We start from the raw sequence: 14,160 nt of genomic DNA, 5'->3' as shown, positions 1-14,160 counted from the left end.
GTGATCATCAATGAGAATCCCTCTAATGTAAGACTGGTTTTTAAAATATACCTTAGAAACCTCAAGAAGTTCATCAAGTAGAAAAAAGTAAAGAGTAGATGAGGCTAAAAATATTTCATGCATTCAGAAACAATACAATATTATTGCATTGGGAACCATAACAGAAAGTGAACCAAATTGTACTGTTTATAAAAGCTGTTCACATACTATTATAACAAAGTAGTAGTTCGGGTTCCTCGTCCTCGCACAGGTTCAACGCAGCCACCAGATGAGGTTTTGGTGTTCCTTCGATGTGAAGAATTCTTGTGCTTCCAGAAGCGGAGATCAATTCAAAATGGTGTCGTACGCCACAGCATAGCGTCCATTCATTATTTGCATCCATGCTTTCAATTATTGTCACTATAGAGGGGGTTTCGGTTACGTTGAATTCCTTCACGAACAGAAAACCGTCGATGGTGTCCGTGTCGGCTGCAGAACACCATGCAGTCCACGCTGCGCTGTGTTTCCATTGAAGAACCGTTAAACGCCGTCCAACTACTACACACTGAAATCACATTACCTGGAAATTAGTACTACCTACAACTAATACTAATTTCAAAAGTAAATTCAAACGTGATTCAAACATAAACTGTTTCATACAACACCCACAGTCTTTTTGAAAATATGAGTCTGTAAAAATAATTTTTTTAGCGTATAAAATATGAAACGTACCATACGCAAATGGGAGCCACCAGGCATAGTAATACTGTATAAATTACATCCTCGTGTTCGCGGTAGTTTTCTCTCTTTTATATGTGCCCGTCCTCTTACAGCCAATGGTCGAACACGAACGTGAGTACGACGAATGACGGGTTTGAATTTCGCAGTGGCTCTCGTGAAATTGTCACAGTCATCGTCTTCGCTCTCGTCCACGTCGTCCTCGGCAGTTTCCTCTTCGCCGTTGTGTTCGTGATCCTGATCATCCTCGCGGTTATTCATTATTTCAGCAACTCTATTCATCGTAGTGTTTTCAAACTCTTTTAAACGAAACACGTAGACGTGGCTCTCTTTCCCTTTTTCACCGGTTCGAAAAAGTAAGATGCCGTGCTGCTCTACCACGTCTAGCTGCTTGATCTGCACGGACTCGTCGAAGATCAGTCTGTGCGATAGGCTGTCTGAAATAATACTTGAAATGTAGCTTCTGAAGATATTAAACTAAATACAATTCAATAGTGTATGTTCATTGGAACTTGTAGCGCTTGAAATCATCCATGGGTGGCTAATGATATTTCATAATAAACCTTGTACAAGACGTCACACATTTAAATTAAGTTATTAAATATTTATTTAAATTAAGTCGAACATTGTTACCGAAAGCAGCAATAAACTGATGGGAGCTTATATGGTAATTTTTATCAGAATTTCGAGAGATATGCAGATCTCACCTTCCACAAGGAACGTGCCATTTTCGCTGGCAAGAATCAGCTTGTTATCCAACCAAACGTCACCGCAGGCAACTTCATGGGGGAAGTCCGGATAAATGCACCGTGGTTCCCATGGTCTGGGTTTCAACGGACCCGCTGTGGCCAAAGAAGTTGGTGCGAGACCTCTAACGATCGCTTCCAACTTCAAAGCCTGGCCAACTTGCACCATCTCCACAGCCCGTGTCTCTTCGCGACGTCGACCTGGAGCCTCCACCACGTCCGACAGTGTTCGTCGGTTTAACATGCTCTGTGAAAATTCGACCGTGTTTCTATTCTACGGGAGGAGAGGGATCAGATACTAAACTAGAGTTCTTTCTGTTTTAATTTTCTTCTACATCGATTGCTCGTAGCTGAAACGCTTACGATCGGGCGTAGTCAGGTTAGGTTAGGTTTAGTTAGGTACAGGTATTAGTGCAAAATCGGTAAATTATTTTAGAAGGATTTTACTTTACCATAAAGGATACTAACTGTGAATTATTTCAATTTTCATTCAGGGAAAAACAAAATGCAACTTTCTCTCTAGTGTAGGGGTAAAAGCTACTTCTTTTTCTTCTACGGAGGTAAGCACTACTGTCTGACGCTTCCTGACTACGCCTACGAGTAAAAAATTCTGGTACATCTGCTTGAAATTTCTCGGAAAGGAAATTTTCTAACTGGATAGGTGCTTTCAGTGAACAAGCTTACATTGCTCTTACTCTCCTGGGAGTGCTCCTGGTACATGTCTCGTAGCAGGGCGTCCAGCGTTCTCTCACGCTTCTGTGCGAACGTCGGAGTGTTGAATGTGGCCTTTTCTCCGTTTATTAGTTTCACTAGAAGGAATTCCCTCAAAGTGTAAGGATCTTCGAAGACTGGCGGACAGGGAAGACTGGGTCCAAATAGGGGTACGCTTTCGTCGCAGTAGATCGCCACTCGCCATCCCCTGCTTGTTTCTTCGGCTGATACCACGGCGAATACGTCTGTACGTTGATAACATTAGAGTGATTTACAAATTGTTATCGACCAGATGAATTAATAATTTATCCTTGTCAAACACAATTGAATAGTCATGAAAGTTTCACTTTGCTACTATGTAACTTGAAGATTGCGATAGGTTTCTGTGTGTTAGGTTACTTTTTTATGCCTCATACAGTATTTTTATATTTATGGTTTTAATTATGAGTATCACAAAATTAGAACAGTATTTATTATAAAATTGTGTTGTCAATGGGTTCGTGTTTAACGCATTTAAAATTGATGTTAAACTATCTACTAATCAATAATATTTTTATTTGAACAAACCTTCTGTAATATTCATTTTTGATATTAATTGTGTCTTATTCATTGTATCTTAAAATTAAAGGTAATTTATTTTTTATATCAGGTTCATTTCGTTCATTTAAACGCAATATATGTTTCCTCTGAAGGAGGACACGTATAAATTTGAAAAATATTTAATTACTTAATTAAAGTAATAAAGTCCAGTTTTCGAGTTTGTTATTTTTTGAAGAAGAAAAGAGTTCACTAAGAACTCACGTGTAAATTGACTTCTGATGCAATTTGGGTTGAAAGTGTCTATCGCTTCGGGGTCGTCCGTGTAAATGATATTAACAATATCGTTGCCGATGTGCCGTTTCCTCTCGAGCTGTTGTGGATTGTCTTTTGAGTACGGAAGCATTGTGCTTACGTGGTACATAACTTCATGTCCTGCGTACACTGTATAATAACTTTCTTTTCCAGTCATGTCACCTGCAATGATACATAAATTAATGGAACATTAAAAGCAATAAAAGAAGGAAAACTGTGAAAAATATTGTCTGAATATATTGATTGAAATGATTTTTAAATAGCAACTTGAAAATGTTTAAATTATTTCAATTGTTGATCAAGAGTGTAAAATGGGATCTCAAGGGGTTGAAACGTCGTGATTAAATAATTTATTATCCTTAAATTTTAACATAATTTTCAAAAAGTACTGTGTTGAAAGAAAGTAAACGCTAAAAAAATTCCTTGCGTTCGAAGATGCTGAATAATATTAGTCTGACATTAAGAGACCTCGTAAAGATCTTTTGTCTCTAAACGAAAGGTGAAAGTTGCTTTATACTTTAGAAATCTCTATTTTTTATTGTATATTTTTATAGCGGAAGTCAAGGAATTTTCAAACTGATAGAAAAGGGGATACCTTTCACGTCCAAGCCACCTCGATACTTGTCCCAATTCTTTAATCGTATCCTTTCGCCGAGGATTTCGAGGAACTTATCGAACTCAGGACTACCCTTTTCTGTAAAGAAATACATGCAGATTTGTTTTCCTCTTCAGCAAACTGTATTTACAGTCAATACTATTTTCTATCTTGTGTTAGTTATTTAAAAAAGTAGTGTTAGCAATTGAGACTGTCAAGCTGAAGCCACACGAGTGATACAATAATTTGATACAATGATTTGATTTGAAATAATGTGATACAATCGTTGCTTAAAATAATAATCTTTTATACAAAAACGTTTTTATATATTTCAACGTTTATCGAACCATTTTGAAAGTGAAATGCCCCAATTCCAAGATAATGCAGGAAACACGAAGCATCGAGTATTCACACGATTCATTGAGTATTCTTGCTAATTCTGAATTTTTCATTTAAAATTACAATCTTCGTGTACAGTTTGAAAGTACGGCCGTCGAAATTAGCGTTCGCCGGACGTGCTTTTAAACGCTCGTATGTGCTCAACCTAAATCGATAAAATTTAAATTTTTAATGCATTTACCGTTAGATAACATCTCGTCGTCGGTGGTCTGTCCTTTTTTCGCGTATATTATACCGAACTTGAAATTCACCGAACCTTCTTGTTCTTCTAACAGCAACAAATCCTGTAATATGTAATTATGAAGTCTAACTTTACCTGATTTTCAAACTTATCGATTTCTAGAATGAATTAGACTTTTAAATTGTTTTAAATTTCTTATTTTTACGAGAAGTCCAAAAATGTAATCACCGATTTTAGCTTTTGAACACGGATACTTGTATGTTTACGAACATACTTAAATAAATAATTAAATAATAATAATTTATTGTCTAACAAATTTTTGATTTCATGCACGATGCTCAATAATTACAAGTTTATCTCTTTAATAGGATTTTTCGGTTAAAATTATTATGAACGAAGGGTTGAACTAAATTATGCTAGATCACTCACTTTTTGTATCTCCGGTGCGAAAACCTCGCGCGGAGCTTTGTCAAGCTTGTCTAATCCGAAGAAGTTACTGAAATCCAAATGATTAATCACCAACTACCTACAATTAAATTTAAAGTAATGGATCGATGATATTTACCTTAGGATCTGCCTAATTGTCATCGTCTTGTTCGCGGAGTACGGCAGCGATATCTTCTGTGCACCCTACATTGTGTGCCATAAAAGAAATGATCGTGAAAAAAGAATTTTACGTTTCTTCTAGGGAATTTGAATTCAGCAGGAAAATATTTGAAAACAAAAGGGAGATCTTGTTAATAACATTGCGTTGGTTAACCAGAAATTTCACATATTTTTAATTAAAACCAAATTTAACAATTTGAATGCAATAAAGCAGATCAATTTTATTGTAACTTAAATATTAAACTTTTTAGTGTTGGATAATGATATATTGTTATTGGCAACATTTGCGAAATGCAATTTGTATTCATTTATTTTCTCTTTATTTCGTAAAATGTTCTTTTTTGAATTTTGTAAATTCTTACTTTCTTAATCCTCTCAAATCTTACGTGATTTTTTTAGTTTCTTTTAGGTTTTCTTCATTTAGGTACAATTTTTTTGATCGGCACTAAAAGAGTTAACCTTTTAACCTACAAGTTTTTTGACAGGTGCGTCAGTCAGAGCTGCCTAATTATTACTGCAACGTTACAGTAAATAAAGAATATTGATATGTTAAATATATTTTGTTTTTAGCTATCTTTAATTATAAAAACTGCAATTGGTATCATACTCAAAACTCGATCTTTATGCAAATACGATTTAGTTTTGTCACATTTGAACTGTGACGTGCGTCACGAATCTGACTCGTAGTTATAAGTCAAGGAATTAGCTTTCATACATAAAAATGTTAATATTAATCTTTTAATTATTATTCCTTCAAAAATAAAAATATTATTGTCACAATATTGTTGTTCTTCAAGTTATATGAATATCATTGTATTTTAGTGGAGAAGATTTGACCGTGTACGACCGCAATGTTTCAAATGCTTGCGGTTTGAAGCTTGTATTCCTTGGTGTGACATAAAAAACTTTTGTTATGATCCTGAATTTTTCACATCATTATAACACCCTTCATTCCTTTTTACTACTTTTTGCTGCTAAAAGCGTTGCGAGTTAGAAAGATTTGGAAACCACTGACTTAAGGTATATAAACGGCTCGTGAGATTTTAATATCGATTATCTCGAATACTGGCCAAAGTTGCCACTTAACCTTATGAACTTGGGGAAGAGTCCACTTGAACTACTATTCTACAAAAGCGCATCAAAATCCCGGAGTCTCTTTCAGTCTCTATTCTTTCTTAGTTTTTGACATAATTTGAAATTTATGAAATTAACATGTTTTTCATTTTTTATTTCACCGCTGTTTAATCACATTTCAATGTTTTTAATGGAACAATAATTTATTCGAGAGAGTTCATATAATAATTGGGTGGTAAAATCTACAGGGTAATTATTATTGTTTAATCATAAAATAGTTTCAGTTCTGAAAATTTGCATTTTGTTCAAAATCAAAATTTTTAAGAACTGGAACTGTTGATTTGAACATTCTTTTTACTAGTTAGTAATAAATATTAGTAATTTATATTAATTCCTTTGTTAGAGGACACGATACTATATTTACTTGTATACTATATTTACACAGCATAATTTTTCAATATTAAATAATTTATTGAGAAAACAAAATCAAATGCAGAAAAAATAGTAGCGGTACTCACAGTTTTTGTCCATAAAATCACTCTGTAATGTGGCACACTTTGATCGCTGACTTCACTGGTGACAACCGACAGAAACAGAGGATTCCTCTCTTGATCAGCAGCGATGTAATTCTGATGCACTATAGAAAAGTTTTAGTTTAGTTTAGTGTTCTCTGAACTGTAGCCTAGAATCTAAAATTTTTATGAATTACTAATTCCTGCAATCAACGAATTTTTAGTAAATTTAATTTTTTTATAAATTTCTCTAAACAAATTGTTTTTGTGAAAAAAATCTAAAATGTAGTTTAAAGAATATTGTACAATTAATTTTCTGATGTCGGTTTTTTATCACAAAAAAAACAGCTTTGTTTTATTTCAGTTTGAAAATGCAAAGTTGAAATGTTCAACTTGATATTTAATGTGGACAACTTTATGTGTGTCAATATTAGGTACTAATATTAGGCATTAATTGACGAAAATTTGTGATTTGATTGATTGATTAATATTTAAAACTGATCTCATAAATTATTAGCTCTTAATAGAACTGATAATAAATAATACAGATATATATATATATACAAATTTACAAATTATCATCAGAATTATTTTCAACGCGTTTATCTTTGATATTTGAATTGTAAATTCTGTTATCATGTATAATTACGTATAATTAGCTTCGAACGAAACTCAAAAATGAATGTCTTCTCCAGAACAATACAAAATATCTCTTTTGATTCGTTTTTGTGCTGAAATTCATTCATTAACATGAATTAAAAAATGTTTCAAATAAGAGATGAGATCGGTTCTTTCAATGATTATTCGACAGTTTTTATACTATACGTAAAATATATTAAAATTTGTGTGAGTATATTCAGTAAAATCTAAACAATACAAATATCATTTTTAACATTTAACATTACTTAAAGTATTAATTATGGACAAGTTTTAAAAATATAGAGATATGCTGTACTCACATTTTCCGAGGAAATACTTAAAATACCAACGAGTTTGGTACTCAGGATTTTCCAATATCGGTGTACTTGGTGATCCGAACATCTGCGTTCATTAAAAGCCAATTACAATAAATTATAATTTATTTTTAACGAAAAGTATCTATATTAATTAAATGGGTATTTGACTGTGAAATAATAAGGCAAATATTATAATCCATATATCTCTAATCTGCTAAAAAACGGTGTTTTTAATAAAAGTTATCTAATTTATCAGTGAATTATAAATTACAGTAAAATTGTTTAAAAACTAGTTTATCAGTAAAAGATAATGAAACTTATCAAAATGATATAATAATAATTTTAGATTTCATAGCATCGTAATTGATGTCAGGACAAATTTAACAAAGAAGAGCACTAAAAAAATAAACCACAAAAATGAAAGATTTTTAAGACCAGAAAATTCCTATAATACTATTTTCTTTAATCTAACAACCTTATTTAGCATATTGCTTAATCCACTACTGTCGATTATGTTGTACAAAAAAAATATAATAGATCAGCAAAATATTACTGAAAATTATATAGAATTAAAATTGCAATATCTTATGGTTTAAAAAAAATAATGTTTAAATCAAAGACACTTGCTAGGTAAGAACACAAAGAGAAAGAGGCGAAACAGGAAGGTACGAAGGAAGCACTTAAGCAAAGGAAGAGAAAAGAGAAAAAGACATAATTACACGTTTCTTACTTCTTCTTTTTCTCCAGGAGAATCGCCATTTTCGACTCGAAATCTTCGTCCATTGTCATAGCCGTCTTGTTCAATCTGCGGCAACTAAAAGACGATTTAAGACCATGTTAGTGATCCCTCGAATCTGTTGCTACTTCAAAGGCCGTGTTCCAATTTCAAAATGGCGCGTTGTTATGCACGGAAAGTCGAAAAAATGAATGCCATTTCATGACCTCCTTTTCCCCACTCTTCTATAATTAACTTTTATTGTGCCTCATCTTGTCTGTCTCTATTTTTATCAACTATGTAGTTGGTACTGAAAGGGTGAGAACAGTTCTCAAAGTTAGGGTTGTAACTCATATTCGAACACTCTAACGCTGTTTATTGTACAGTGGCATAATTTCAGATCTCGTATTTAATTAACCTTCGTATTCGAACTAAACTTCTCTTGATCGCAAACTTCTCTCCTCTCAAATTATGTAAGGGCATCTCAAGAGTTAAGGAGTATTAATATAATAAGTTAACAAATTAAGGACTGAAATAAGTAATGAATAATTCAATGAAAAAATCGTAGCTCTTGAAATCAGTGTGGACTGTGGCATGAGAATCTTTGAATAATATGCAAAATTAATCTCTTCCCGTGCTTTGACGAGTCCCACTCGTGACGCACTTGCAACTCAAATGTGACAAAATCTTATTGAAATTTTGAATACTCTTCAACTTGAAATTTAGGTTCTACTATAAGTTGCATTATCAAGGATGAATATAAAATAGTTACATTTTAATTTTCTTTGTTCGTTTTAATATTATAGTCCTGAATGGTTAGTCTTGACTGATAAATAAATGGCACGGGAAGGGGTTAATTTAGTTCTGAGTATCGAGCTGGAGTTCTGTTATTGCTGAACTTATTATTAGTATCGAATATTAGCTGTGTCTATCACATTTGAAATAAACGTCCATGTATCGTAATTCGTAAAAGAGATGTAATACGCAATGATTTGATTTCGACATGTTACGTTAACATGCTCCAATCACGTGTGTATAGATGAAGCATCAATTGACTGTTGCATCTGACAGAAATCCATTGCATCTTATTATATGTATCAACTTCCATTATTAAATACGCAGTATATCTTTCAATAGGTATGCTTTTAATTATTTCTATATTTTGTATATGTAATGCACTTTTCATACAGAAATATTTTTTTTAACAGGTTCTGTGTCTTGGTTTTGAACAAAATATTTCCTATTGTCCAACAGTATACTTTATGTGTTGCAGTTTGTATTACTGTTTACTTTGCTTTCAGCGGTTTGACAATACATATAAGCAACATAAATAAGGAAAGTTAGAATTAAAGTTAGTAATAATAACACTAAAACCAAGAGAGATAAAGTTCAGAATTGTTTGTTTGGAAAATAAGGATTTATTGGTCAAAGTGCTGAACATGAGTCTTGCTATCTTCAAATGAATCTTGATGTTCGAGTATTCTAACAATTGTACTGTGATTGCTGTAAGAATTTACAGTACTAAAGTAATTTAAATGTTGTAGTTCCAAGTTTCATCAATAATTTTTAGTATAACCACTAATAAATGCCATATTATTTCAAAAAAGCGTAGCAAAGTTTAATGATAGTTGAAATTAGTATCATGATATTATTGCTTACTTTATTCCTTCATTTTAAATTTTAACACTAAACCTACTGGCCTATAATATGTAATTTATAATAAGGATCTTGTAAAACAGTCATTTGACCTGTTTAGTAGTTTTAGTGTTAATAATATTCACTTATTATTTAATGCAATCTAAAAAAATTATATCATCACTTTTTCTTATTTATTTCCACAAAACTTCAAATACCAGATAAAATGTTTCTGTACAAATGTATGCTTTCAAATTTAATAATTCTTGTAAACCCATTGTTTCTACCGACAATTACCAAATTAATTAAAAATATCCGTTTCCTTAAGAGGAAAGACATTTTACCTCGAAGACGTATAATGAGTAATTTTGTTATAACCGTTCTAAACTCTTCTTAATTAAAAGCGAAACACGACAGGGGTATTAATATTATTCCGAAGTGTACTTACCATTTCAACGCTGCCATAGTATCGTCTTGAAAGGACTCCTCTCCTCGAAATTGTATCCGTCGTAGACCTGCAACAATTATACACGCTCAAGGATTGTTAAGAAACTTGCTTTGCAAATTCGCATTGTATTATATATTGACAAAAAGCATGAGCAACAGAAATGAAAGAACATGTACAATCTTTTCGCAAAAAAAACTAGCAATAAATAGAATTTATAAAAAAGTAAGCAAAATTTTTTAGTTTACGTGGTTCATAAAAATAATTTACATTCTGTAGTAAATGCTATGTAAAAATAAATTACTAATAGAAGCAACAGATATATCTTCATCGAAAAGTGCAAATAAGTAAGGCTTTACCATTTTTAAAAAGCTACTTTTTGTTCATAAAAATGGTGTGTTAATAAAGTTAATTACAGTGAATATGCAAGAAAATGTTACCACAATTGTAACTACAATTTATCATTTTTGCAAGCAATAACCTTTGATATATTTTGTCCATAAATAAACAAAAAGTTTTCTTTTTAATTTTGACACTTTTCTGATATTAGCGATTTTGCAGTAGAATTAAATATTGAAACAAAAAATACATAGAACAGCGAGATTTGAACTGAGAACTTTTAATTTACAGATAAAATTGCAGATAACCATTCATATATGTCAATATGTTACACTACAGAATGTATAAAGAAGAATTAACTTTAATTTTTAATATCTCTTAAACAATTTTCTGTCTTTAAAAAAGGGTATCAGTACGTTCAACTGGATGAGCACTATAAAGTGTCAAAGTGTCATTAATAAATGATTGGAGTCATTAATTATACCAGAAGAGTTCACCTCATTAATTTCATTCGAATCATGCCCAATATCGATTTTCATGACTCTTCAATTCTCCTCATTGTTTCTAGTATACTAATATATACAACTTCATAAATAATACTCCGCATGAATTTCCAAGGAGTTAATTTACGAATAAATCATCGTTCAAAAAAAGAGGTGATAAAGTTGCAACTGAGTTACAGGTCCGCAGTTGCAGGTATAGTCATACCGTTACCTTCAACCATATTTTACACAACATCATTTCTGAGAAACCTGATACATCTTTCATTCTGTACAATGTGTAAAACCGTGCTGCGAAGTAATTTTTCACGTTGTAAGAAGACTATTTTTAACATTCTTCATAACCAAACTTCTGACAGACTTCTTTATTTTTCAAGGTCTTAGATTTTCTTGTTTATGGGTCATTCCATGCTAAATCGATCACTTTTGGACCTCACCATCTGCGATTTTGTTCTAATGAAAGTATGTTGTAGTTCACGTGAAATTAGGGGGAGTTTAAGTCATCATTTTGCTGTTTTTGTATTTGTTAAGGAATAACAAGCCTTCAAAGTTTGCAATTTTTGCCCATTTTTGCGAAAATAGGCTTCACTTACGAATTTTTTTCTCAGAAACTAGTCAACCGATTTAGCTAAATTTTTTTTTGTTTTATTCACAAAGGATTAGGCTATTGTTAAATATTTTTTGTGTGTTTTTTTCAATGAGGGGCGCAAAGGGTTTAAATTTAAAGAAAAGTTGGTTATAGTTCTTGAAGCTTCCCCTTTAAAATGAGCCCTTCAGAATAGTGGAGCCACGAATTGGCAGAATTAAGAAAAATATTTAAAAGTAGCCCAATCCTTCACGAATAAAACAAAAAAATATTTAGCTAAATCGGTTCAGTAGTTTCTGAGAAAAAAATTCGTAAGTGAAACCTACTTTCGCAAAAATGGGCAAAAATTGCAAACTTTGAAGGCTTGTTATTCCTTAACAAATTCGAAACATATTCCGATTGGAGCAAAATCGCAGATGGTGAAATCCAAAAGCGATTTGGTGTCCCTTATGAAAGATACCTGACTTTTCTAAAATAAACGCAATGTAGCATCATTGCTAAGAAAAAAGCGAAAGCAGTAGCGATTGAAAACAGCCAAAAACGTACACATGGTGGCTGGCCCGTCGTTGCAGATGTTTTTGGTGCAAAGCTGACAAGGCAGACACGCAAACCGATCTCGATCTGTTTCGGCGTATCATTTCGTGACCGATTGGCAACGTTTCCTCTTCGCTGTCGCTTTCTGTCACCGAACTCGCGTCTCCGGTGCTCACTCTTCTTCCTTTGCCGTGTTTGCATTTCTCCACAAAGGTAGTCGTCGATGAGGTCGAGGTCGCTGACGAGGGTGCTGCCGTTGACACGTTCGTCCCACTCGTCAACGAGACTCCTCGTAAACGCGAGACCAGTTTTATGTCCAAGCACAACATCTTCGTGCAGTCACCGGTTTAAATACTGTTTCTCTGCCCTTTCGGGTCGATTCGATACACCTAATGAATATTCTTCAACCCTGAAGTTCGGCTGGCCTTCAAACGCGTTTACAGTCGTTTGAACCGATAAGTCACTAGCTCGTGCAATTTAGTGTGTTCGAGAGTTAGTATCGCGAGGATTTGGGTGGATATAGTCGAAAAAATGTAATTTGATCGTAAATCTCGTTGACCGGTAAAGAACGTGTTATGTTCACGTTCGATACTTTTGGTGTACGTACTCGGAGCTTGAAATTGAACTTTAAGATATTGTTCAGAGTTTAATGTTTTGGTTCCTTTGTTGAAACTAGTTTGGGTAAAATTGTATTATACTTTATATTTTAGGAGGTGATACCTGGTTATTAGTATTTTGGATGACAAATTCGTATACTGAATTCTCAATAAATCTGAGAGTTAGATTATGAGAAAAATAGTATTTATTGGTATTAGTTAAGCAACTTAAATATCCTCACATATGGGTAGTTTATTTTGAAAGTGGTCCATTTACATTTATTTTGAGAAAATTAAAGATTAGCATGTCAATGAAAAAATATTGGTTAATCAAGGCTAGCAATTCAGCAATTTTACTGATTGATCTATATGTAATTTGATTATACAAATTTGTTTTAGGTGATTTAACTAAAATAATGTATATTCATGTAAATGGACTTACACTTTCAAAATAAACGGTTCTTATATTAACTTTAGCCTGATGACATATTTTTTAGTTTTTATAAACGAGAGCTGGCTTTTCTTGAAAATTCGCAATTTTACTTTTCAAATTTACTTTGTAATAATATTTCAGCATTAAGTAAACATGTTTTAAAATAATAGATTGAAAAGAAAATTGCACTCTTTTTCTTGGAAAACACAAAATTTAGTTGATAGCAATCCCTAATATAAAAAATCTCAGATTACTTACCCATAAGGGTGAATAAATGGACAGAGCCCTATGGAGAAATAAAAAAAGTATTTTTGATCAAATAAGCACGATCAAGTGCTTGTGAGAAAAATAAACCAGTTCCCATAGGGATAATATTTTTGGGGAAGAGGTAACCCATAAGAATTAATTTTTAAATAACGTAAGAGGCAGTTGAGAGTATTTGTATGCTTGCTTGTACAGACCAACCAAACTATGGATGGAAGCCAATATGGTATTGACCTAACTCGAGAAGTACACTCGAGTACAGTGTAGGCTTCTTTTGTATAAGAAAACATATGCAAACTTCATTACTTCAGAATTCCTACATTGCTAAATTTTTGTTTTTACAAATTTGTAAATTTGTGAAGCAATGAATTCATAAATCTTCAAATTATTAATTTCCAACATTTCCATATATCAAAATTCACAGATTTCTTCATCTCCACATACCTAGATCCACAAGTCTCAAGGTTCCAAAATCTTTAGGCCTCTAAATTCTTAGATCTACAAATTCCTACGTTTCTAAATTTCTAGATCTACAAATTTTTAAATTTCCAAGTTTCTATATTTGCAAATTTGTAAGTTCATAAATTTCTGTATCTCCGAATTTGTAATTTTTCTAAATTTCTAGGTCCTTACATTTTTAAGTTTCTAAATTTCCAGATCCCCAAATTTGTAAGTTTCCAAATTTCCAGATCTCCAAATTTTGAAGTTTTCAAATTTCTAGATCCTCACATTTCTAAATTTTGCTATTTCTGGATTCCCGAATC

At 32.5% G+C, this 14,160-nt stretch overlaps 2 protein-coding genes across 27 annotated transcripts in view; one reads left to right on the top strand and one right to left on the bottom strand.

Annotated features, from left to right (window-relative positions):
- The window catches only part of LOC105661785 (uncharacterized), a 351,630-nt gene that overhangs the window by 45,513 nt on the left and 291,957 nt on the right, over positions 1 to 14,160 (top strand). The gene's annotated exons all lie outside the window — the stretch shown is intronic.
- Positions 1 to 14,160, bottom strand: part of LOC100882687 (GTPase-activating Rap/Ran-GAP domain-like protein 3) — a 33,926-nt gene that overhangs the window by 2,444 nt on the left and 17,322 nt on the right. For 2 of the 11 annotated variants that reach the window (XM_076534676.1, XM_076534633.1), the window contains exons 2-15: positions 12,116 to 12,775; positions 10,148 to 10,214; positions 8,080 to 8,163; positions 7,353 to 7,434; positions 6,400 to 6,518; positions 4,767 to 4,831; positions 4,631 to 4,697; positions 4,202 to 4,304; positions 3,622 to 3,720; positions 2,976 to 3,188; positions 2,148 to 2,419; positions 1,425 to 1,737; positions 712 to 1,154; positions 208 to 544 (exon numbers count right to left, since the gene is read on the bottom strand). In XM_076534676.1, coding sequence (XP_076390791.1) covers positions 208 to 544; positions 712 to 1,154; positions 1,425 to 1,737; positions 2,148 to 2,419; positions 2,976 to 3,188; positions 3,622 to 3,720; positions 4,202 to 4,304; positions 4,631 to 4,697; positions 4,767 to 4,831; positions 6,400 to 6,518; positions 7,353 to 7,434; positions 8,080 to 8,163; positions 10,148 to 10,214; positions 12,116 to 12,432 — 2,581 coding nt within the window. In that variant the 5' untranslated portion in view covers positions 12,433 to 12,775. The remainder of the gene's footprint in view (positions 1 to 207; positions 545 to 711; positions 1,155 to 1,424; positions 1,738 to 2,147; positions 2,420 to 2,975; positions 3,189 to 3,621; positions 3,721 to 4,201; positions 4,305 to 4,630; positions 4,698 to 4,766; positions 4,832 to 6,399; positions 6,519 to 7,352; positions 7,435 to 8,079; positions 8,164 to 10,147; positions 10,215 to 12,115; positions 12,776 to 14,160) is intronic. The other 9 variants (XM_076534648.1, XM_076534651.1, XM_076534639.1 and 6 more) reach the window with 8 other exon arrangements.

Source organism: Megachile rotundata, chromosome 1 (assembly GCF_050947335.1).
Source record: "Megachile rotundata isolate GNS110a chromosome 1, iyMegRotu1, whole genome shotgun sequence".
NCBI lineage: Eukaryota > Metazoa > Arthropoda > Insecta > Hymenoptera > Megachilidae > Megachile > Megachile rotundata.
The sequence above is the reverse complement of the archived record's forward strand: the minus strand, read 5'-3'. Positions and strand labels throughout refer to the sequence as shown.